Source organism: Calonectris borealis, chromosome 16, assembly GCF_964195595.1.
Source record: "Calonectris borealis chromosome 16, bCalBor7.hap1.2, whole genome shotgun sequence".
In the NCBI taxonomy this organism is placed as follows: Eukaryota; Metazoa; Chordata; class Aves; order Procellariiformes; family Procellariidae; genus Calonectris; species Calonectris borealis.
In genome coordinates this window covers 4,527,040-4,549,955 of record NC_134327.1, presented here as the reverse complement: position 1 = coordinate 4,549,955, position 22,916 = coordinate 4,527,040, and the positions used below count along the sequence as shown (strand labels likewise).

Genomic DNA, 22,916 nt, shown 5'->3' with positions numbered 1-22,916 from the left:
CATGGGAAGGTTGGTGCAGCATTAAGATAGTTAACTTCCACCCCAGTTCTGGACATTCTTTGGTGTGCATTGTGTTGTCAAGCCTATGAAATAAAAATCCATAGGAAGAGTGTCTGCAGCAAACAAGTATTTTGAGTTGCTAAAAATCTTGCAATTTCAACCCTCTATTTCCTTTAAAATGTCTAGGAGGCAGAGAAAGGTGTGAAGTTCCTAACATTGCCACCAGTATTACACCTACAGCTCATGAGATTTATGTATGATCCTCAAACTGACCAAAACATCAAGATAAATGATAGGTAAGGTTTTTTTTTTCATTGTAGAATTTGGACCTGTTAATGTATTTTATCAAAAATAATTTGCCAAAATCCTATTTTTGAATCGACTCCAAGAGGAAGGTGTGTGCACTGGCACATGTTACAGGTCCCCAAAAGGTGGACTGATTAAATATTAAGGATCTGAATGACAAATTGAATGCTTAAATAGTCATTTGTAGCTGTCGTTTTGAATATGAAATAAGTGAATGTGCCTTCTAACGCTTTGTGGAACATTCTTTGTGCCATGTGTGGAAAGTTGGTACATTCCCATAGGCTGCCACAAGAGTGAGTAGGATGAATAGGTAGTCCTCTGCTTTCCTTCCATCTATTCCCATGCTCACTCACTGAAAGCAGAGGCTGGTAATTTCTCAAGGAGAAATCTGTATTGCAGCGATTTCAGTCTCACCAAGAAGGTGAGACTGCAGCAGCTGAAAGACATTTCAAAATAATGTTCCAATCCAGTGGTACCTGTGCTAGAAAAGCTGTGTGTACTGGAAAATAATAGGTCTTGAGCTTTTCCCTTGACATAGTGAATCCAAAGCAGGACTATTTCAGTAAAGTGCTCTTACCCTTGTTACTGAGGGCATGTTTTTTCTCAGGTGCTTATGAAGATTGTTTTTATTCCATATTAAAACAGTATAAAATCTGCCGCTGTATGTAATATATCCTGACACTGTAACAATAACTTGTTCAATTCTTGTAACTTGCTTAATAGTAAGGTCCTGCATAATAGCATGTGTCTGTCTTGACTACAAATGCAACTGTCTTAATTTTTTTCAAAACTAGGTTTGAATTTCCTGAACAGTTGCCACTAGATGAATTTTTGCAAAAAACAGATCCTAAAGATCCTGCCAATTACATTCTTCATGCAGTTCTAGTACACAGTGGAGATAACCATGGCGGACATTATGTTGTTTACTTAAATCCAAAGGGGGACGGCAAAGTGAGTATTGAAAAGCACCTAAACATATTTGTGTTTTGCAAATATATATTTGCAGTTTTCATAATGAGCGAATCTTTTGGAATTTTTGTTCCATAACAGAAGAGCGTGCTGGCACTTCTCCATGTAGTTCTGAGCTTGATACTTTTTCATTTGACGCCTGTTCTAATGTATTTGGGAAACTTACTTTGTATTTACAAAAAGAGCCATTAAAGAATCACGTGCCTTCTAAAGAGGAGCAGCTTCATCTTTGCTATTGGCTTTTGGCAAAAGACTTTTAACTAAGGGAATCCCGTCAGTTGTGTGTGTATATGTGTTGAAGTTCTAATGCAATCAAATTTTATCCAGCATTTTTTTAGGCTGACTTTATGCTGAAGCAAATACGAATGTTTCAAATGTTTCAGTGACTCAGAAGTTCAATATCTTTGCATGTCCCACTGTTACAGGTTTAGGTGACTTGATTGGATTGGATGTTTATAGGTCAGGTGCCTCTTCCCTTGAATTGACTGGTTTTGTGTGTACATGACTATTCACAGTAAACGTAGAAGTCGGATTTCACTGTGAATTTGTTGCTATTTGTCTTTCATTCTTAATTGGCCTTATTGTTTTAACCTAAAATTTGCTGTAGATTACTTTAAATGCACAAATAATTACTAGATATCTTGTGCATCAATGCTTTTAATTTTATTTTACAACAAATAAGGTCCATTTTCTGAAATTCATATGGAAATGTTAGATATTTGAATACAGTCTTAAAAAAAAGTTCTTTGAATAATTATTGGGCTTTTGATATTCCGTGTAAAATGTTAAAGTATTTCAGTAAAGGTTTGGTATTTACGGCATTCCTTATGCTGAGCCCAAGTAGCAGGTAGCACAAATTATACTGAACTAGATTTTTTTTTTTAAAAACTCATGCTGCTTGAAGAGGAATTTTAGTTACTTCAAAGAGCTGAAAGACATGCCAGAAATAGAATTAATTTAACATTCAAGAACATGTTTTTATGTGTACAATTATATTTATATAAAATTTTCTTTCTAGTGGTGTAAATTTGATGATGATGTTGTATCAAGATGTACAAAGGAAGAAGCAATTGAACACAACTATGGAGGTCATGACGATGACTTATCTGTACGGCACTGTACGAATGCGTACATGTTGGTTTACATCAGGGAATCAAAATTAAGTATGTATACTCTGCATGTGTTCCAAGTTAGATGTATGTACAGGGATTTACAGCTATATTTTACTTCTGAATTGTTGACAGTCTTCCTATACAAAGGGGCTTTGTTAGTTGTAGTTGGAATTTATAGATTCTGTAGGATCAACCAGCCTTTCTGTCACTTTTGGAAAGTATGTGCTAATCTAGTGTAGTCTTGTCTTAGCACAGTAAGGCAAGACTGTATCTGCAGAGTGCTTTAGTCTTGATTGTTTTATAGGATGGAAAAATTAGTGAACTAACTTCAGTAATGGAAACTAGATCCAATTGATTCTAAATATGTAGATATATGTATACTAAAAAATTGAGTGGTGGTAAATATTTTTTTATCCCGAAAATGAATATTTAATTCAGAAGTCTGATACATATTTCATGCAAGTAGTGCATTTTGGCTCGGGATAGAAAACGCTTCTTTTGCCAAAACGTGATGATATCAAATCATGTTTTTAATTAAAAGATGAAAAAAGCTGGTTTTGACTTCAAATCACAGGAAAGTCAAGTGTGTATGAAGAAAACCCTGTTTGATGTAAACCTTGAAATGACATCACAGAATCTGCTTTGTAGGTGAAGTTTTGCAGCCTGTCACGGACCATGACATTCCTCAACAACTTGTAGAAAGGCTACAAGAAGAGAAAAGGATAGAAGCTCAGAAGAGGAAGGAGAGGCAGGAAGCTCACCTCTATATGCAAGTGCAGGTCAGCTTTTGAAACAGATCAAGTTGCAACTACTTTACCATTACAATTCAGAATGTTGAGCCACCTGAGACAAACCTTGATTTTCATTTTTTTGAATTTGTTCGGAAGTAGCGTTTGAAGTGAAATTACAATTTTAGTGCTTGTAAGTATATTGACACATGCAATGAATCCTAATGAAACAAATAGTACTGTATGTTATAGACATTTTTGTTTTCTGTAGAAGTTATGTGCTTGCAAGTAAAAATAGTAAATTCAGGTGAAAGGAAAAGGACCAGGTTATTTTAAATGGCTGCCCTGCCACTGCACTTTTATCTCCTTCAGGAATTATTTTCTAAAATTAGAATGTATCTAGCCATAGGCTGCAAGCCTGGACTACTGCCAAACTGAGCTCATCAAGTAGAAGCAGAAGGAGAGAGTGCTTATATTTCCAATTATCTTTTTGGAAAAGCCAGATGGACTAGATTGTTATGAATTGCCTTAAGGAACCCTGTTTATGGCTCTTTCCAGAGCCCATCTGGCAGAAGAAAATAGAACCCATTTTCCATTTGCCTCCATGTTTCCTTGCATCTTTTTTCTGGTGTTCATAAGTAGAGATATCGGTGAAGTTCAGCTTGGTTTACACTGCATTTACACTAGAGCTGTTTTAAGTGGAGAGACTGGCAGAGTTGCACTGTTTGTCTTTCTGTTAACAAAGAATGCATGGGAGCTGTGGGAGATATAGGAAACATTTTAGGCCAGCCTCCTTGCATTACACCAGTAAAATAATTATGTAGTCTTTTTTTAAGTGCCAAGATTGTTAGAGCACCTGTTTCCAAGATTGGGATCTAAGCGCAACTGGTTTTTAATTGTTCGAGATTTGTAAGAATTAGTGTATTTTACTTACTTACACTGATTTGACTATCAATCACAATTTTTTAATTTCATTATAATCTATATACTTGCAAATTTTCTTCATGAGAACATGAATAGTGTTAGCAGTGTGCCACTATCCAGAGAGCCAGTGACATTGCATAGTAAAGCATCATAAGAAGGTATTACATTGTGCAGCTGAGTTAATATGAATAGTAACCTTTAAATGTAATTTTTCAGATAGTGGCAGAGGATCAGTTCTGTGGTCACCAAGGCAATGATATGTATGATGAAGAAAAAGTGAAATACACTGTTTTCAAAGTATTAAAAAACTCCACGCTTACAGAATTTGTTCAAAATCTCTCTCAAACGATGGTAAGTTTTCTGTAGCTGAGTATCTGTATGTATTTATTTTATTACATTATGGTTGCTTCATAGTCTTTATCTTTTCCAGGTATTGGCAGCAGTCATAATTTAGACCTTTTAAAACAGAAGATCTGTTTGGGTTTAGTAAAAGTACCTTAGCCTTTTTTGGTTTTTTGTTTTGTTTTGTTTTGTTTTTTCCTGTCACAATTTTTATTTATTTTAGGGATTTCCCCAGGATCAAATCAGATTATGGCCAATGCAAGCTAGAAGTAATGGAACAAAAAGACCTGCAATGTTAGATAATGAAGCAGATGGCAATAAAACGGTAAATAATCATTGATAGAGGACATTATTTCTGTATTTCACCCATGATTTTTAGTTCTCTTTAAGAATCTGTAAGTTTGGGACCTTGGATTTTTCAGGGTTTTAATTTAACCTGTATCCGGTAAAGTTTGATACATGAGAAGACTTGAGATTTAGTGGATTGATTTGGACAGGAGGGAGGAGTGTGGTGCATGATTTTTCTTCCATGAAAAAAAGGCATGATCATGATTTTTATGTTAGATTTCAAACAGATGTGTCTTTGAGTCCTCCATTATTTGGGCAAAAACTCTGAATTTAATGAAATGTGTTCTTAAAATGTAAAAACATTGTGTCTAAATACTGCAAAAAATAGTGATTGGTTTCACTGTCCTGTTACTTCTAAAGTGAAGTAATTTTCTTGCTGTAATAAAGATAGCTGTAGGTATATTTTTTAAATGAAAAAGAAATAGGTCCATTTTAAATAAAACCTATCATGTGTGCTTCATTAAAACATTTTTGGTGGTGTTATATCTGCCATTGTTTCTCTTAATAAACTTCATAAACTTCCTGTCATTAACGCAACTACAAAAAAATAATTCTCCCACTCATAGAATGTCATAAATTCTTATATCTGATGAAAATGCAGATATCAGGTTATATTATGTTCTCCAGAGACTTTTTTCTTCTTCCATATCTTTCTACGTAGATGATCGAGCTCAGTGACAATGAAAATCCATGGACAATATTTTTGGAAACAGTAGATCCAGAGATGGCTGCTACTGGAGCAACATTGCCCAAGTTTGATAAAGATCGTAAGCATATATGCTAAAACTTGAGTAAATGCAAAATACTTTTATTTTGGGTATATCTCAGAAAACATTGTGCGCTCCTTTTTTCAGTGATGACATTGATGTACTGATCAAACTACAGTGCTGAAATTAGTTTTTCTCATGCAGTTTTTCCCTCATTTATCTTCAAGTGTAAGACGTTTCACATGTTTTTAGAATCACTGAATAAGTTTTTTTATATATATATATATATATGAAGTTGATTTATAAAAATTCAGTATTTAAGAATATTTTAAGGGCATTAATCAATAAATCAAAGACACATCTTTGTTACTGTTTAAAGAAAAACATCTAGGTAATTCCACCCCCCACCCACCCCACCCCAACATACTCAAATAAGCCTTACTTAAAATTAAATCTTGTTTCTTAATTTGTAGATGATGTAATGTTGTTTCTGAAGATGTACGATCCGAAGACTCGGAGTTTGAATTATTGTGGACATATCTACACACCTATATCCTGTAAAATACGTGAGTTGTAAAATTCATTTTCATTGTTATAATTGAAATTTTTTAAAGACAATAGATTGCATATCTTTTTTTCTTTTAATGTTAGTTTTATCACTGAAAACAAAAGCAGGCCACAGAAAGAAATTCTGATTTCTCCCAACATCTGATAGTTTTCTTCCCCATGTTGTGTCAGTGAAACTTTCTGCAAGGCTGAGTGTGTTGCCTTAATACCCCTTTGGCTGTCAGTTAAATTTTTGTTACAGGTTTGCTGTATTCACCAGGTGTTGCTGAACATAATCAGCTGTTTCAGACTTGCTGTAAAGTTTTGTGATTTGATATTGCTCCCCAGTTTGTTTTTTTTTCCTTCTGTGTCAAGTTTTTTTTGTGGAATGTACTTCTGCAATAGCTTTTAAAATAACTCTTGTACCACTTTTCACTATGGTAGCCTGAGAGCAGCTGCTCAGACTGAATTGGGTGTGAGCCTTGGTTTTCATATGGGTCCATTTAAAGAATTCAGCAAACATCCACTGAGTAAAAATACTTTGATTTGTCATTTTGAATGTCTCATTTTGTTGACTTGTACATGCTTTGTAATTTTGTATTTTGGTTGTCTTAATTTTCTTTTTTTTTTAAAGAAATTGAAAATTTTCTCTGGGGAAGGAAAGGTGTTATTTCATCTCTTTGATCTTGGATGGCCTTGCACATGTTTTTTTTGTTGTTGTTCAGATGAAGTGGAAGGAAACCTTATAGTCTATCTCTGGGTTCAATTGTCAATAAGGGAAGCTTTAACTCGGAAGGCTATCTTTCTTAGGCATTTTAAAACTATTTATCCAGGGTAGAAAAATAGGTTCTCTTCTTTTTGCAGAGACCTCTGCTAGCAGTGAAAGTGCAACGCATTTCACATTCCTTTTCTTTTCCAATAGGTGACTTGCTTCCAGTTATGTGTGAGAGAGCAGGATTTCCACAAGAAACTAACCTTATCCTCTATGAGGTTTGGATTGATAGACTTTTTGTAACCTTTTTGTCTTTTACATGCTATAACTAGAGAAAAAGAAGCCTTATTGGTTAAAAAAAGGTTGCTTATAACTGATAATTTGTAAATCGTAAGCACTCTGTAACCTGTAGCTTTGAAGTCTACAGTGCTGCAGAAGAAGTATCAGGAGATAGTTAACTTCAAAACAGATTTAAAATTAAACAACTAGAAGTGTGAGGCTTTAAAAGCAAAAAACTTCTACATGAAGTCCTACATGAGCAGCTTTGCTGTGCTAAATCTGTGCACATCCTCGGAGTTGCAGTATTAGAGGAACTAATGCTGCTAACATTATTGGCCATTGTATTTTCAGTGCCCCCCTTAGACAGTGGAGTTGAGAAAATGTTGCATCTTCTCCTTCCTTCCCTAAGTTAAAAGTCAGCAAACAAAATACTTAGTCTGCTAACATGTTTGTGCCCAAATACAGAAATAGCATATCTTCATAATGGCTGTATTTATTGAGTGCTGAAGATGCAGATCTTGCCAAGGCAAAGTCCTTGCTATAGTAAGAACATGGAGTTGTTTTTTTAATGGTGATTTTTGTTAGCAGTCATGCTGCTCTCTCTGGTGGTTCCAGGGGAGCATGCACACTTCCATGCTAAAAAGCAGAACTGTCAGGTACTTCTGCTCTGTGCGGGTCAGGGTTGCAGTTTGATTCCAGTTTGTTTAGACAGGTGCTTTTATCCCAAGAGGTCAACCTACAAGTATAAATAAGTAATATGCATATAGATATTTTATAATATACACATTTTTAATATGGCTTTGTTGTTGTTTTTTTTTTTTTTTAAAAAGACAAGTGAATTGTTGTACAAAAGTTCTGCACTATTAAAATCAGTGAGCATAATCAGTGTTCTCCAGGCTTCCTGGCCTGCATCAGTAGAAAATTAGTCTCTGAATTCTGGAAACTTTTCAGTGCTAACAAGATAATGCTGAATGATAAAATACTTTTGAAAATTAAGATAACTTGAGTGAGACTCCAAAGGTAAAAATGAGCAGCCAGCTTTATCAATAGCAATTAGATGTATCTGGACCGTAGCTAAGATTACATTTAATTTACATATATATATCTATCCATTTGTTTCAGTTGAAAAAAGATACAAGTTACCTTAACTGATGATTTATTTACTATTGTGACCTGTATTTTTGTCTTTTGTTTATTCTGTGGTCAACAATTTTTGTTCTTTATTGCAGGAAGTTAAACCCAATTTAACAGAAAGGATTCAAGACTATGATGTATCTCTTGATAAAGCTCTTGATGAACTCATGGATGGCGACATCATAGTGTTTCAGAAGTATGTATTTTAAAGGGCCAGCTTATCATTGCAATTAAATCACCTGGTTCACTTTGAAAGCAGAACTTCCTTTAACTTAGCATTTTTAACAAGAGCAAAGTGTAATTTTCCAACAATAGACATATTCTCAGCAGTTCCAATTTGTTTATTCAAAGGGGAAATGAAAAAATATTGGTAGTACTTTAATTATCACACGCCACATTATTTAAGGAAAAGAAGGTTTCATCCTAGTTTAGAAAACTAATAACCTAAAATAGGTCTTAATATTACCAAAGAGTGTGGTTCAGCAATGCGTCCCAGTTCTGCAGCTTTTTACTCGGAGCCACTGTAATTCAGACTCTGAAGAGCCTACCAGCATTCCAGATCTCGGGCTCTGTACCATTGCCACTGTACAAGGCTGTTGGCTTGGAGCTCCTTTCAGCCTAGAACTAAACTAAACTGCTTTCCCTTTTTTTCCTTTTACTCATGCTCACAATGAGTTCCATATTGGTCCACAGTGATGAGATGCTCCCGATTTGCCTGAGCATATGCGACTCGTAGGTGTACTGGTGCTTCAACTGGAGTTTTCTCCAAGGCAAAAGGAGAACTCCTGCATCTTGTATCCGTTAAAGGGATCTTTCATAAGCTTGTCAGGGCTATAAATCAGCATTTCTATGCTCTCACTCCTCATGGTCACACCCAACTGTGTTGCTCTGTTTCTCTCCATGGGCTGACAGTGGGTGGAAGCCAGCTAGTCTATCTTCAGCACTCTTACCCCAGATTATGTGAGATGAATGTATTTCTCATGTCATGCCTTGGAACTCGCATTCCCTGTTGACCCAGTTGGTGTTATGCACCTTTGGCTGGCTGCTGACTCCTGGGTAAGTGCACAGCTTGTACCCTGGTGCTATTTCTCCGCTGAGAAGATAGGGGTACCAGTCAGTAGTGACCCAAACCAGCGTCTGTGCCGACTGTTTTGTTTCTGTGGTTCAAGGAGTGCTATGGTACATCTGGCCTCTGTGCAAAGCAGTTAATGCAGGAGTCTATGGAAAGCTGTGGCAGACACGCAGTGATGTGCCAGGGTGGGAGGGAGGGAGGACTACTGCTAGAATGCCGCTGTGAAACGACTGGAATCGGAGTATTGCCAGATTGCCAAATGAGCGAGCACGGTGTGTGAGTGCGTTTGCCCTTGCACCGCACAGAAATACTCGGGGGTGTGGGTCACTACTGACTGTATTAGTTCTACTGTGTACGAGTGGTGGCTCTTTAAAAAGGTTTCTAAACTTTATTTCTGTATCTCTCAACTGTCGCTGACTTACTGTAGAACATGTTTTCAAAAGCCCTAACTGCTTATATGTGTAACAATGTGATATGTAATGGTATTATCATTTATTTGCTCTTATAGGGATGACCCAGAAAATGATAGCAGTGAACTACCAACAGCTAAAGAATACTTTCGAGACCTCTATCATCGCGTGGATGTCATTTTCTGTGATAAAACCATCCCTAATGACCCAGGCTTTGTTGTTACTTTATCCAACAGAATGAATTACTTTCAGGCACGTGTCCTATTTGTTTCTCTGCTTTTGTTTCCTTGTTCTGAAAGTAACTTTTGCATTACTTCTCAAGCACATTATATGTATTTTACGAAAAGAGTAGATCTGTTCTTGTACATTTTTTGCATTGTAGTAATGAAAAATTTAAGGAAGCCACTAATGCTTGCAAGAAGAAAATACTCTAAAAAACCCCAGTTTTATTAATAATGAGTTATTTGACAATAGGATTCTTTCTTGATATGCCATTCTGCTCTGTCAGGGAAATGATATTCTAATGAATTATGCGTTTGCTTTCGAAGTGACATGTAAAACTTGCTCAACTTATTTAGCTGTTAAAAGAAAAATACCTTGGGAATCTAGTGATACCTATTTTCTGCTTGTAACATCACCAACAATATTCATTTTGTAGACCAAACTCTATTGCTTTCTTCACACAATGCTGTTCAATGCTCAGTGGCACTAACAGGTCAAACCTGTGGTATTCGTAAAGGGTGACCAGGGGGTGTTTAGAAGAGGAAAAGTGGACAATGAAACTTCAAAAAAAAAATTAAAATAAAGTTGGTCTGATCTATTAAGAGCCTGAGTAGATTTGGCTCCCTACAGTTCTCCTGCAGTTGCTTTTGTCAGTCTCAGAAAGATCACTTAAAAACAGACAAGTTTATTTTATGTCACCAAAGGCAGGAACTTTGAGCACCTGCCTATAGTGGAAGTCAGTGGAAGTGCTTATAGGGGAAGTCAGGGATGACTGTGCTCATTGTCTGCTTTTCAGCAACTTGCTTTCGCTTATTTCATTTTTACTTGAAGTGTAAGTTCTATATAGCTTATTTTGATAAGGGAAAAATAGACAGAGGATCCCCAGGCTTTTTGTGAGGCAGTGACATGAAATGTACTGATTGGAATAATGTGGTGGTACTACCCAGCGAGCTAACTTCCTTGGAGTGAATTAAAGACCAGTGGGAATTTTCAAAGAGCACATCTTACTTATTTCCCCAATAATATTATAATTTAAAACCAACAAACAAACAAACAAAACCAAAAGAGGAGTAGAGCTATTGTGGTGGTGATAGTGATTTATTGTAATAAAACTGACAGCTTCCTCATTTTTTTTTTCCTAGTGTATCTTATTCTGTGTCAACTGTTCAGAAGCTATAGATACTAATTTATTTTGCCTTGGGGAAGCAGATATAGTGGGTCTCTCTCAGAATTTCAGTACTATAATGTTCTTGATGTGTAATGAATGACTCTGTGATTGTAGAGCAATGTCATAACTATCTGAAATAATTCAGAACTTATAAAAAAATTTATTTGCAGGTTGCAAAGACAGTTGCGCAAAGACTTAATACAGATCCAATGCTATTACAGTTTTTCAAGTCCCAAGGGTAAGATGAATTTCCTTAGTGTTCTGTGTCTAAACTATTCTTTAAAATACTTGGCCCAAATACAGATAGGTAGCAATTACTTTGTAGCTTTTTCCAGGTTGTAAACTAACTCTTTACCAGTAAAATGTTAGCATTCTGGCATGCACAGCAAGTTGCACAGAAAGTTTTAAGTATTGCAATGGCTGGCTCTAGAACCTCAAAGAATTGCATGTTTCTTTAGAAGAGTTGTAGTGAATGTTACTGAAAAAAGATGCATTTTAAAGGATCACTGTTTAGATTTCTAAAATCATTAATTACTTCATAGCCTTACCGTATGGGACAAATTATTAAGCTAATGCAAGTGCTGTTTCAGTGAAATGCAGATTTCTAGAATGGAGGAAAGCAGAAACAAGTGCACATAAAAGCAGGATTTTTGCTGATTTTACAGGTTTAAATGCAGGACTTACTGCACTGATTTTCCCCCTCCTCCCCCAAAGTCTGCAAATGAGGTTTTATGAAGATGACGATGATGTAACAAGTTCACAGCTGCTAAAAGGGGCATTTCTGGTTAAAGTGGTGTTCTCAGGCACAGTTGTGTAAACTTGATTTGAATCTGTATAAAACTATAGCAGAAACCAGCATATTAGTAGTTACATGTATATGCTGCAGGAATAATGCACACACAAAAATTACATCATCTTTTTGTATTCATGTAAATATAGATTGCTCTTTATTAACCTGTAGGTATCTCCCTTCATCAATGAGCCTGTCGTAATTTGAGTAGCTCTTTATAGTTTACAGTGCTGTGGTCACTCTGGAATTTGCTGTGTCATATGGCTCCACAAATTAACCTTTCACAATCTAAAGCATGTGCTGCTATACTAGTAGTTTCAGAGGAATGTAGGTCTGCCACCCTGCAGCATTAAAGGCAAGCTTGTAAACATCCAAGAGAGTTAACACGCACAGTGAATGGTATTTCTGTTCCCATACGCTCACCTGTTTTTAAAAATCACTAAAGCACTGAATATAATGCTGCTGAGGCTGTGCTAGCAATTATATGAAACTGGAAGCCAGGAATAAAAATGTACTTGGTACTTCGATTTACTGAGCAGTGGTGGATTGTAAAGAGATATTTTTGCTTTTCTTTTTCCTTCTTTAGTTATAGGGATGGCCCTGGTAATCCTCTTAGACATAATTATGAAGGTACTTTAAGAGATCTTCTGCAGTTCTTCAAGCCTAGGCAACCTAAAAAACTTTACTATCAACAGGTAAGAGTCTTCTGTTTTTATTGGTATAAATTAAAAAAAAAAAAATTCTGCCCTATACAAAGTATGCCTAAAGTGTTTTTCTTTTCTTCCTTAAGCTCAAAATGAAAATAACTGATTTTGAAAACAGAAGAAGTTTTAAATGCATATGGCTAAATAGCCAGTTTAGGGAAGAGGTGAGTGAGGCTGGCTGTTACACACTTGCTATCGTTTCTGTGTCAAAGCTGGTATGGCTGTGATTATGTGCAGTTCACACACTGTTGTCCCTGAAGAACACAAAATTAGAACAAAGTTGTACCTTATGTAAAAAACCAACCAAACAAACAGAAAAACCAACCCCCAAACACCAAAAAAAACCCAAAAAATAAATTTAGAAAAATTGTGCCAGTTCTTAACAAAAACTTTGACGATAACATAGTTGTTCACTTTAGTAATTGTTATCTTTTAAAGATGAATTTTTGATGAAGAATCCAATGTATTCTGTGCTTTAATATGGTTGTTTACATTTTCAGGTTTTCTAATTATTTTTCTGTTTCAAATTCTGTAGGAGATAACAGTATATCCAGATAAGCATGGGTGTGTGCGGGACCTGTTAGAAGAATGTAAAAAAGTTGTAGAACTCTCTGAAAAAGGTTCAGGGAAATTAAGGTAAAGCTGGAAGATTTTGTTTTCTTTTATGTGATCATGTAGATTTTATGCAGAAAAGTATCTGTAGAATTTAAAATACTGTGGGAACCATTATTATCAAATGAAGTCTGCTACTATGTTAAAAATAAAAAGCTTCCAGTTTCACATTGTTGAGTTTCTTATTAACTACGAATATAAATTTTATGTAATTATTTATTTTGTATTTCATGAAGTTTCATCCTTGAGATGCATAAGTTTCATCAGTTGCATTTGTTAACTCACAATTTAATAATTGTTTCCAATTCAAGCAATTCATGGTGTTCACCTCTGAGGAATTAAGAGTGAGGTCATTTAAAGAGAGTTGAAAAAAATAATTTAAATTAAAAATCTTTGTCTTGTAATTGCATGTACTGGCTTTTTTTGCTGTAAGCTAGAAGTAATTTAACCTCTTGTAACTTTACAGCTTAATTTTTACTAAAGACTGAATTTTAAGTTTTACAAATACAGTAGTAGTATCTGTTTACATCCTGACTACACTAATCCTTCTCAAGGTTTGAGAAAGTAATGTTGCATTGTTTTTTTTTTTTTAAATGCTTTTCCTGTTTGTTTATTTTTAAGGCTGCTAGAAATTGTAAGTTACAAAATAATTGGTGTCCATCAGGAAGATGAGCTGTTAGAGTGTTTGTCACCTGCAACAAGTCGAACGTTTCGAATAGAGGTAAATATTACTTTCTTAAAGAAACTTTAAAACTTTACTTAGAGTTACCACTTGAGTTTCTTTTCTCACTTTTTCTGGATTCTGATTTTCAAATACTGTGATACTTGCAGCAAGCTGCTATATATATATATATTACTGATAATATATATATGTATTTTTAAAGATAATCCTTCTAAAAATTTTCCTTTGTTCCATCTCCTTCCCCATAATAATTTTATTCTGTAAATTTTTATGTATGTTTATTACAACAATACAGGAAGACTTCTCAAGGGCTTGTCCATAGGACATTTGTTGCCTTAGCAATAATTCTAAGGTTTGTTTGAGGACTCATGATATAAATGGTTATGCTTAGAACTCACTTTCATACTCTAAACTTAAGTATTCTGGAAGACTTTTTTTCCTCTTCTGTTAAGTTCGAGCTTCTTGAGCCAAATTTTGATACTTATCATGTGATTTTTCTAAACATTTCATCATGCAAATCTGTTAACTTGCCTCAAAGATCAGAAATTTTAAAAAAAAAAAGCTTCCAACGTAAACTGTAATGAGGAGACGACAAGAGGTCTGTGATACTCCTATCAGCTACTACTACAGCTTGTAGAAGATCTCATGTCAAAAAAGCCATTCGGGGAAGCCAGGAGAGTATTTACTGAGCAGGGGAAGCTGAAATGCTGTCATGCCAGGGATGAATGACTCTTGTAAAAAGACTCCGTCAAACGGCATGGTTCTTTCAATTGTTTTTAAATAGACTTGTTTTATATCAGTAACAGTACATCAATTATGCTTTTAGTTACCTAATAAGTTACTTTTTGGGGGAGTTTTAGCTGATTGCAGTCATAATTTTATGTCTGGATCTAGGAAATTCCTCTGGACCAGGTAGATATAGATAAAGAAAACGAGATGCTAATCACAGTGGCACATTTCCACAAAGAGGTTTTTGGGACATTTGGAATTCCATTCTTGCTGAGGATACACCAGGTACAGCATGCCTCCCTTTTTCTTCCCATGGGATTATATTGATGATGTTTTCTTAAAGTACTGCCGAAGAAATTGATTAGTATAAAAAGTGTATGAGAAAATATTGCTCCTGTATAAAAGGTACTGCCCCATATATGCCTTTTCACAGTTAAATCATTTACCATCTCAGTTCTCTTTTGCATATACAGATTGTTTAGTGTTTCAGTGAGCCTGTGCAATATTTAGAAAGTAGGCATTCAGCATCAGCCAGGGACTTGAAATACTATCAAAGCAATACTAGCCCCCCCGCAGAATCCCCCTCAACAAACCTAGAATCCTATTTCTAATACCACTTAAGTAATTGCAATGCAAACTTGTTGGCAAAAGTGGCTAGGCCGTGGTTACTTGGCTTCTTGCTGAGACACGTGATTATGAAAAATGAGTTTGCTTTCTTGAACATTTTCTAAGATGACTTTGCATTTCATAACTTCTGTAATTTGATGTGCTTTATTTTCTAGCGCTGGAAGTTAATATGAGAGTGAAAGCTAATTTTGAAAGCTTAATTTAAATTCTTAAGTTTTTATGTGGTGCTTTCCAATTGAATGTCACACTAATTCTTTTAATATCAAAGTGTATTTCTGGGGACAGTTAGCAATTTGCTTCTAAACTTTTTCTGGTTCATGTATGTTATTTTGTATGAAAATTACCTACTTTTCTAAAAGTTTTGGAATGAGAAGTATGTTCACATCTCTGCATCCTATAGAATTTTACTATATTTCCATATTTTTGATCAATGTAGAGTAAAACCTGTGTGTTGATTTCTGGTGGAAACCATTTGCACTGCATTTCCCTGTCTATGACAGTTGATAGATATTACTGATCTTTTAAGTGGCTGGTATCCATCACTTTTTTTTGGCAGTTTACATACACAGCAGGCAGAAACATACTACAAAAAACTACTAATTGAGGGGGAGCATTACAGGTGTAGAGGTTTTAAAAAGTAATATGCTTAAGAAGGATATGTAATTTTTTTTTTCCAAATTCCTATTTTGCTGCTAATTTTCTAACTTACTTTCTTAACTTTAACCTGACTTGCACATATCACTAGCAGTGCTTGGTCAATTTATGGGACAGTTTGCATAATGATGAATCAATAAGACTTACAGTTCCTGAATTTATAGCAAGTTGTTTGTTCTTATTCTGTATTGTAGTCGATGATGTTGACACTTGTGTAATTTTGTAAATAACTGAGAGATTAAGGCAATGTATTTCAATGAAGCTTGAAGCAGGAAATATTAACAGCATCCCTTTTCTTCCTAGATTTTTTTGACATTAAAAATCTTGTTATAATTATTAGGGTGAACACTTCAGAGAGGTTATGAAGCGGATTCAGACAATGCTGGACATACAAGAAAAAGAATTTGAAAAGGTAATGGCAAGTTGGGAGAGTTTTTATTGCTGCTTGTAGACCCTAAATGAGTTTATTTTAAGAAGTTGGAACACCATAGATTTGGGATAAGTGTAGATTTTGGTCAATAGAACAGTTGCTTGACTTCAATAATGTTTTTTTCTGAGAATAATTAGGTAGGGTGTGTAGGAATAGTATTTCTGTCCTGCATCAAAAGAGATACTTGGCAAAACATTAAAGTAACCTAGAAAAGTTTAGATGGTGCAGGACCTATAGAGGCCACCCACTTCAGGTTCCTGCTCAGAGCAGAACTAACTTGAGTCAGGTTGCTCAGGGCTTTACCTAGTTGCAATTTGAAAACTCCCAAGGGTGGGAATTCTGCCACGTTCTGGACACGGTATTTTAGAGCATCACGGCTATCATTGTGAAGACACTTGTTTTCCTTACATGTAATCAGAATTTTTCATTTTGCAGCTGGTGGTGGTTGCCTCTTGTCCTTCTGCTGTGCAGCTCTTAAGAAGAGTCTGCTTCTGTATAACAATCTTCAGTCGTGGAAGACTAGATGCCCCTGTTAGCTTTTTCTTCTCTGGGCTAAACAAACCCATTTCCCCTAGCCTCTTCTATGCCATGGACTCCAGTCCCCTAACTGTCTTACTGGACTATGGCTAGCCTTGCTGCAGTTTGTTGCAATCTCTTTTTCCCTGGAGGGCCGGAACCTGGACATAGTATTCCAGATGCAGTCTCATGATTTCCTGAGCATTCATTTTATACCATTGTCGAGGTTGTTGATGAAGATTTAAACAGGACTGGCCTTTATCAACCCCTGAAGAATACCATTCATAACCAGCTGCGAGTTAGACTATGAAATTAGACTTGAAGGCTTTATTTTAATGTGGTATCTTACCAGGTTTTTTCCTTTCCTTTTCATAGTTTAAATTTGCAATTGTAATGATGGGCCGACACCAATATCTCAATGAAGATGAGTATGAAGTGAACTTGAAAGATTTTGAGCCCCAACCTGGTGAGTTGTTAGACAACCTGACTATTCTTTTGACCTCCTGAAGTTGCTCTGCCAGTTGTTATAATGTGATTATGCTTAACTCAGGATGCAGAAAGAGATTGTTCTTTGTACATGAAATACATTATATGTAGTAACTAAGCAAGTATTTATATATGCTTGTGTGCACACTTAACAGTGTTAAGTGTATATGTTATTTGGAGAGTATGTATTTTATAGGCACATAAATAACTAATAATCTGTTTCCTTGTGAGTTGAAGGTTTGCATTTGAGTGACCATATGGGTCAAATATCAGTATAACATACTTCACAGAAGAGAGTTACGTCAGTTGCACCTTACCTGTATTGACGATCTGCTCCTTTGTATGTTTGATTCTCACATTGTTATTGGAGTGTGTGCTCGTGTTATTCCTAAAAAATCTTAAGGTGCATTCTCATAAGATTCTTATTTCAAGTGTGCTGCAGAGAGGTATTTGAATTCTCCTGTTCATTGAAGATGCTTCTTGTTTCGTTCTTGATATCTTCAATGAATCTGAAGAATCTAACAAGAGTTTTACATATGTGAATAGGATGCTGTTTAGATTTTCTTTTTCTAAGAGGTGATTCACCAAGCTACAAATGGAGCTGTGTTCTGAATTTGTCTGTGGATGGTCTACCATCTTATTTACTTGGCTGATACTTAAAGCTCTATTCTCTGAGGAATTTACACATAGGAGAAACCAGGTTAATCCTTCAGGAGTTCCACACAGTCATCTTTTGAGAGTTTCAGTTGGGAATGGCACCTTTGGATCTGCAGTCAGAGCTCTGTTGAAAGCTTTGAATTAATCCGTTTTTTTTTTCCCCTAGTTTAGCTGAGTGTTCGTTTTTGTGAGCTGCTCTGTCTGGTAGAAACGAGATTGAGGACAATTTGCTCTCTGCAGTTCTATTTTTCTGACAATTATGAGCTCTGTTTTTTGTTAGGTTTTGCTAGGGCCAAACTTTCTCTGTTGGTTTTTTTTTTTTTTTCCCCAAGCTGTGTTCTGGATTTATGTAACAGTTGTAAAGAAATCCTGTAACTGTCCATTTATTTCAAAACCCACAGAGAGTTAGACCTATACTATTATTGAGTACTTTGCAGGAACCTAGCAAAAAGTCCTCTCGTTGTGGTATGTTACACAGCCAGGTTTATGGCTCATGGCTGTGAATATGAGGGGACTTGCCAAAACTTTGAATGCCTGCATCTGCACAAGTCGTCTGTGAGCAGAGAAGAGTGTCACTGGAGGGACCTCTTTTTCTGCACTAGTTGTGAGGGGTCTCTGCATGACGAACTCGGAGGTGGACATTTCTCCATGGACAGATAAACTCTCTCTTGTGTGCTCAGAGCGGGCAGAGTCCTGATTTTATTCTGTGAGTCATCTTTCTGGGGGTGGGAAGGGGAAGGCAATAGTCTAAAACGATCTGTCGGACTTTCTGAGCAGAGCAGAGCCAGTATTGCCAAAACAATGCAAAAGACTAACCAGGTAACTCGGTCAAACGTACAGAACATGGCAGAAATTGGAAAAGGGAGAACTTGAACTGTTTGTAGGAGTTGTAGGGAATATGAGGTTAAAGGGTTTTAATTTGAGAGTTCACGGGAAGTTGCCCCTTTGACATAATACACTTTGATAGAATTAATTCCCCCCCCCCCCCCAAATTCTCCTATGGGGTGATAATATATGCTCTAATGCCTTCTTATCTAAGTAGTATTTCAAGGCGTGGGGCTCTCGCATTTCTACAAATACCAAATTTTAACACATGCTGGACTGATTGAACCAAAAGTTTGGCATTCTCTAATTTGGTTGACGTAGCTGATGTCAATAGTGTCCCTCTGCTTTTACAAAGATGCACTCTAGCAATGATTGTGCTGGCGCTAATGGTGTAGGACTTCTTTTCTTTCTTTAAAAGACATTCAGGTGATCTCAGCAAGATTGGCAGTTCTCTTTTATATTTGACATTGACCATTATGTCAAATAAAAAGACAAATAATTTTGATTGAAGAAAATATATCCAAAAATGCGGATGCAGGCAACAAAAAAGGTCAAGTGTTTTATGCTTTAGTGGTTGCAATTGATGGCTTTGAATGTAGGAGTGTGCTTTTCTTGCTGGGGGGCTATTTAGTTTCTGCCTTTATCATTTCACTTCAAAGAACATTTGATGCTCTGCATTGAGGACATCTTAAAAGAGAATTTCTCCCATTTGCAAGAAGTATGTGGACTGTGGTTTTTCATGAAAACTAGTAATAGATAAAACCATATTGGATTGAACAAGTGAAAAAATTTGTATGTTTTCTTTACAATCTAAATATGACTAAACTTTTTTCTCAGAAAATAAAGAGGTCAGTTACATGATTTCTTAATTAACTGATTATTTGCATTTTATGTGAATTTAACAAATATTCCCACTTAAACCAGGTGATAAGAATAATTTAATACAGCAGAGATAACTTATAATATGGCAAATACTCTAGGTTGTCATATTTAGATGATGGATGCCTTCCTGTTTCAATCAGGCTCAGCACTTTGGTGAAAACTCGTACTTTGATGTGCCTGCGGCCATAAATTGTAACAGTAGTTTTCTTGCTTTAGCACACACTTCACTGCTGTAAACTCCTATAAGTGACTGAGGAGGAGAAAAACCAGCTACCTGATCCAGAAACAGCTGTGAAATGTATTATTGGAAGGAAAGCAGCAGTCAGGAAAGCCGCCCTGTTGGCTATGGACTGTAGGACTGTTCTGCAGTCCTCTTCCATACCCTGTGATTCCTAGCAAACTGTGAACAGGGGACACAGGAGTAGTTTGTGTAAAGGAAACTTTCCAATTTAGTCTTAAAACTTCATTATTTTTTTTCTCTTTTCTTTTCTAGGCAACATGTCTCATCCAAGGCCATGGCTAGGGCTTGACCATTTCAATAAAGCCCCAAAGAGAAGTCGCTACACTTACCTTGAAAAAGCTATTAAAATCCATAACTGACTTACTTAACCAGATTGTCAAGGCAAGGGACAAAAATAAGTGTGTGTGTGCACCTTTTTAACAACTGTAGAACTTTGGTACACGTGCACTATATCTGAAGTCTTCAGCAAGAGGATTTGCTGCTGATGTTAATTTTATTTTGTTGAGGCTGTTCAGTTTGGCTTCTCTGTATCTATTGACTGCCCTTTTTGAGCAAAATGAAGGTGTTTTTATAAAGCTTGGATGCCAATGAGAGTTATTTTATGGTAAACGTAATGCAAGGCAATTGTCAGCATAATGAGGGAAGAGTTTAGTAGAACAGTTGACATTGGCAAAATATTTGTCTGTAGTACGTTTATAGATGGCATAAGCTGGCTGGCTGCCCTTCCCGGTATGGTGTTCACCATCACTGCAGCTAGTAAGTCTTATGTTTAGACTCACATCAGATTTATTTCCTTCAGTTATACTTTAAATGACATTTTTGTGCATTTGTAAATGCAAAAAACTCACATCATCAATAAATAGCAATCTCTACTTCATTGTGTACATTGTTGGCACTTATTCGGGATTTTTGTCTCCTCCAGCTGCATAGAATCTTTTTTAATAAACTAGTTTTCCTTTAATTTAGTCACTACTTTGCATCCCATTTTGCCAAGTGGATGCCCTGAGTCCTAAAAAGAGATATTTGGGTCTTTTTATTAAATTTTCAACCATTGATAAATACCGTTGCGATTTATTATGCCATCTTCTGGCAAATAGAATGACACTCAAAAGTTGGCAAAAGCAAGTGAAAGGATTATAAATATCATTAATTTAGTTAACATGGGAAGAGATGGGGAAAACACAAGAAATAGCCTTTTAGCACAGAGGGCATGCTCACTAGTGTTTAGTAAGCTGTTGACTTTGTATAAAAAAGGAGGAAAAAAAAAGAAAAAAAAAGAAAAAAAGAAATTGTATATTTAATGAATGAACATGTACAATTTAACACTTGGAGGTTAATTTTGTTGGGTGAGTCTGCAAGTGAATTTCACTGATGTTGATATTCATTGTGTGTAGTTTTATTTCAGTCCCCAGACTGCTTCCTTTTATTTTGGAGCTAATGCCAGCCGCGTGTCTAGTTTTGAGTGCAGTAAAGATAGAATCAGCAATTCACACTTAATTTTACATTCTTTTCCAGTATTTTATTTTGTTTCTGTAGCCGCAGTGTACAACAACTCTTCCTGTATATTGCCTTTTTTTGCTGGAAAATGTTGTATGTTGAATAAAATTTTCTATAAAATTTTTCTTCGGTGAGTGATGACATGGACGTTGAAGAAGATTTCTCCTCTCCTTGGAAATAGAGTTTTGGGAAATGTTTTCATTTGTGAGGTTTTGCTAAAGTTGTGGTTTTTTTCTTAAGTGTTGACAATTGTATAACCCTCTTATTGGTTGTTTTGGGAAAAATTTGTGGGTTTTTCTGTTTTGGGTTTTGGAGGTTTCTTTTGGTTTTTGGTTTTTTACCTCCTAACTAGTGACACTTGAGCTTAACAAATAAAAGGTTTTCCAGGAAGGAGCCATGTACAAATAAGACAAATGGAAAAATTATTTTACTAGTTTGTTTGTAAAGCTTGTAGTAGAGTCTTTGTGGTAGACTTGACTCTGCCTGCCTGTACAAAATTTTGTGGTCCAGATTCTCAAGTCAATATTATAAATGGTGTAAAGTGAAATCTGGAGTCTCTAAAGGTAAGCTCTCTTAATAGAGTAATAGATTCCCACCGTAATGTCTTCCCTGTATTCATAACCAAAACAGAAAGTGCTTAGATGCTTCCCTTTCTCAGACCTATCAGTAAACATTTAGTAGGGGTTGTGTACATGTGATGGCCTTTATACTTTTTTCTGAGATGGATTCTGGTGATTACTGAAAACACCAGCAAGTGTTTTTAAATTAAATTTTAAGATCTATTTTATTCTTTTAGCTCTAAAATGAATTAATTAATTGCTCAAGGTTTAGGTATGTTTGGATTTCTTCTTAATTTATGTCTTGCAGTGCTTTTAACTGTCTCTTATTTCCAATCAAGGCAAACTAGTTGTTTACTTTTTTTTTTTTGTCATCTGAGCGCGTAGGTTACAGGTAGAGGGAAGTGCTTGAATTGCATGCCTTAAGTGGATAAAGTTTTCCGTTGGTTTGTATTTGCATCGAACTGGTGAGAATTACACCACCATCCAAGTGGTGTTTTTACTAGTACTTGGATTGTCTCTACAGGCTTTCAGTAAATGTCAGGATTTGTATTCAAAATATTTCTGTAAACAGAGACTGTGGTCAGCAGTAGTAAGCCCTAATTATATTTTGTGAATTTAATGTTATGGTAGACTGATATAAAATTGAGCTTGTATCTGAATGTCACTAAGTTTTTTCACATTAATTTATGGGATGTTGGCAGCTTTTAGGGAATATCTTAAGAAATCACAATACTTCCTATTCCAGAAGAAAATATTGCTAACAAAGTGAATTTTGGTGCCTTTTGATTTTTAGATGACTAGTTTTTACGTGCTTCAGTATTTGTGCTATTCCCACACTAGTTTTGAACAGACGATACATTAAGGCATTCCGTATGCAGTTTTCAATAACTGAAGGTTTTTTATGAATTTTTTTTTTTTTGGAGCACAAGTAACTTGTTATTCAAATGTGGAAACACACACCTATGAAGAGAAGAGGAAGACAGGAGGTTTTCTCAGGTGCAGTATGTTTGTTTAGTTCATTCTAAAAAATTTACAAGAATACAAT

The 22,916-nt window shown here is 35.7% G+C and overlaps 1 protein-coding gene across 3 annotated transcripts in view; it reads left to right on the top strand.

Moving 5' to 3' along the window:
• USP7 (ubiquitin specific peptidase 7) overlaps nt 1-21,436 on the top strand; it is a 75,156-nt gene extending 53,720 nt beyond the window's left edge. The window contains exons 12-31 of one of the 3 annotated variants that reach the window (XM_075164936.1): nt 187-296; nt 1,101-1,257; nt 2,294-2,438; nt 3,036-3,166; nt 4,256-4,390; nt 4,605-4,706; nt 5,391-5,496; nt 5,910-6,002; nt 6,905-6,972; nt 8,203-8,303; nt 9,688-9,841; nt 11,150-11,217; nt 12,356-12,464; nt 12,560-12,637; nt 13,009-13,109; nt 13,707-13,806; nt 14,662-14,781; nt 16,118-16,189; nt 17,099-17,189; nt 20,067-21,436. In XM_075164936.1, coding sequence (XP_075021037.1) covers nt 187-296; nt 1,101-1,257; nt 2,294-2,438; nt 3,036-3,166; nt 4,256-4,390; nt 4,605-4,706; nt 5,391-5,496; nt 5,910-6,002; nt 6,905-6,972; nt 8,203-8,303; nt 9,688-9,841; nt 11,150-11,217; nt 12,356-12,464; nt 12,560-12,637; nt 13,009-13,109; nt 13,707-13,806; nt 14,662-14,781; nt 16,118-16,189; nt 17,099-17,189; nt 20,067-20,173 — 2,148 coding nt within the window. In that variant the 3' untranslated portion in view covers nt 20,174-21,436. The remainder of the gene's footprint in view (nt 1-186; nt 297-1,100; nt 1,258-2,293; nt 2,439-3,035; nt 3,167-4,255; nt 4,391-4,604; nt 4,707-5,390; nt 5,497-5,909; nt 6,003-6,904; nt 6,973-8,202; nt 8,304-9,687; nt 9,842-11,149; nt 11,218-12,355; nt 12,465-12,559; nt 12,638-13,008; nt 13,110-13,706; nt 13,807-14,661; nt 14,782-16,117; nt 16,190-17,098; nt 17,190-20,066) is intronic. The other 2 variants (XM_075164938.1, XM_075164937.1) reach the window with 2 other exon arrangements.
• The last annotated feature ends 1,480 nt before the right edge of the window (nt 21,437-22,916 follow it).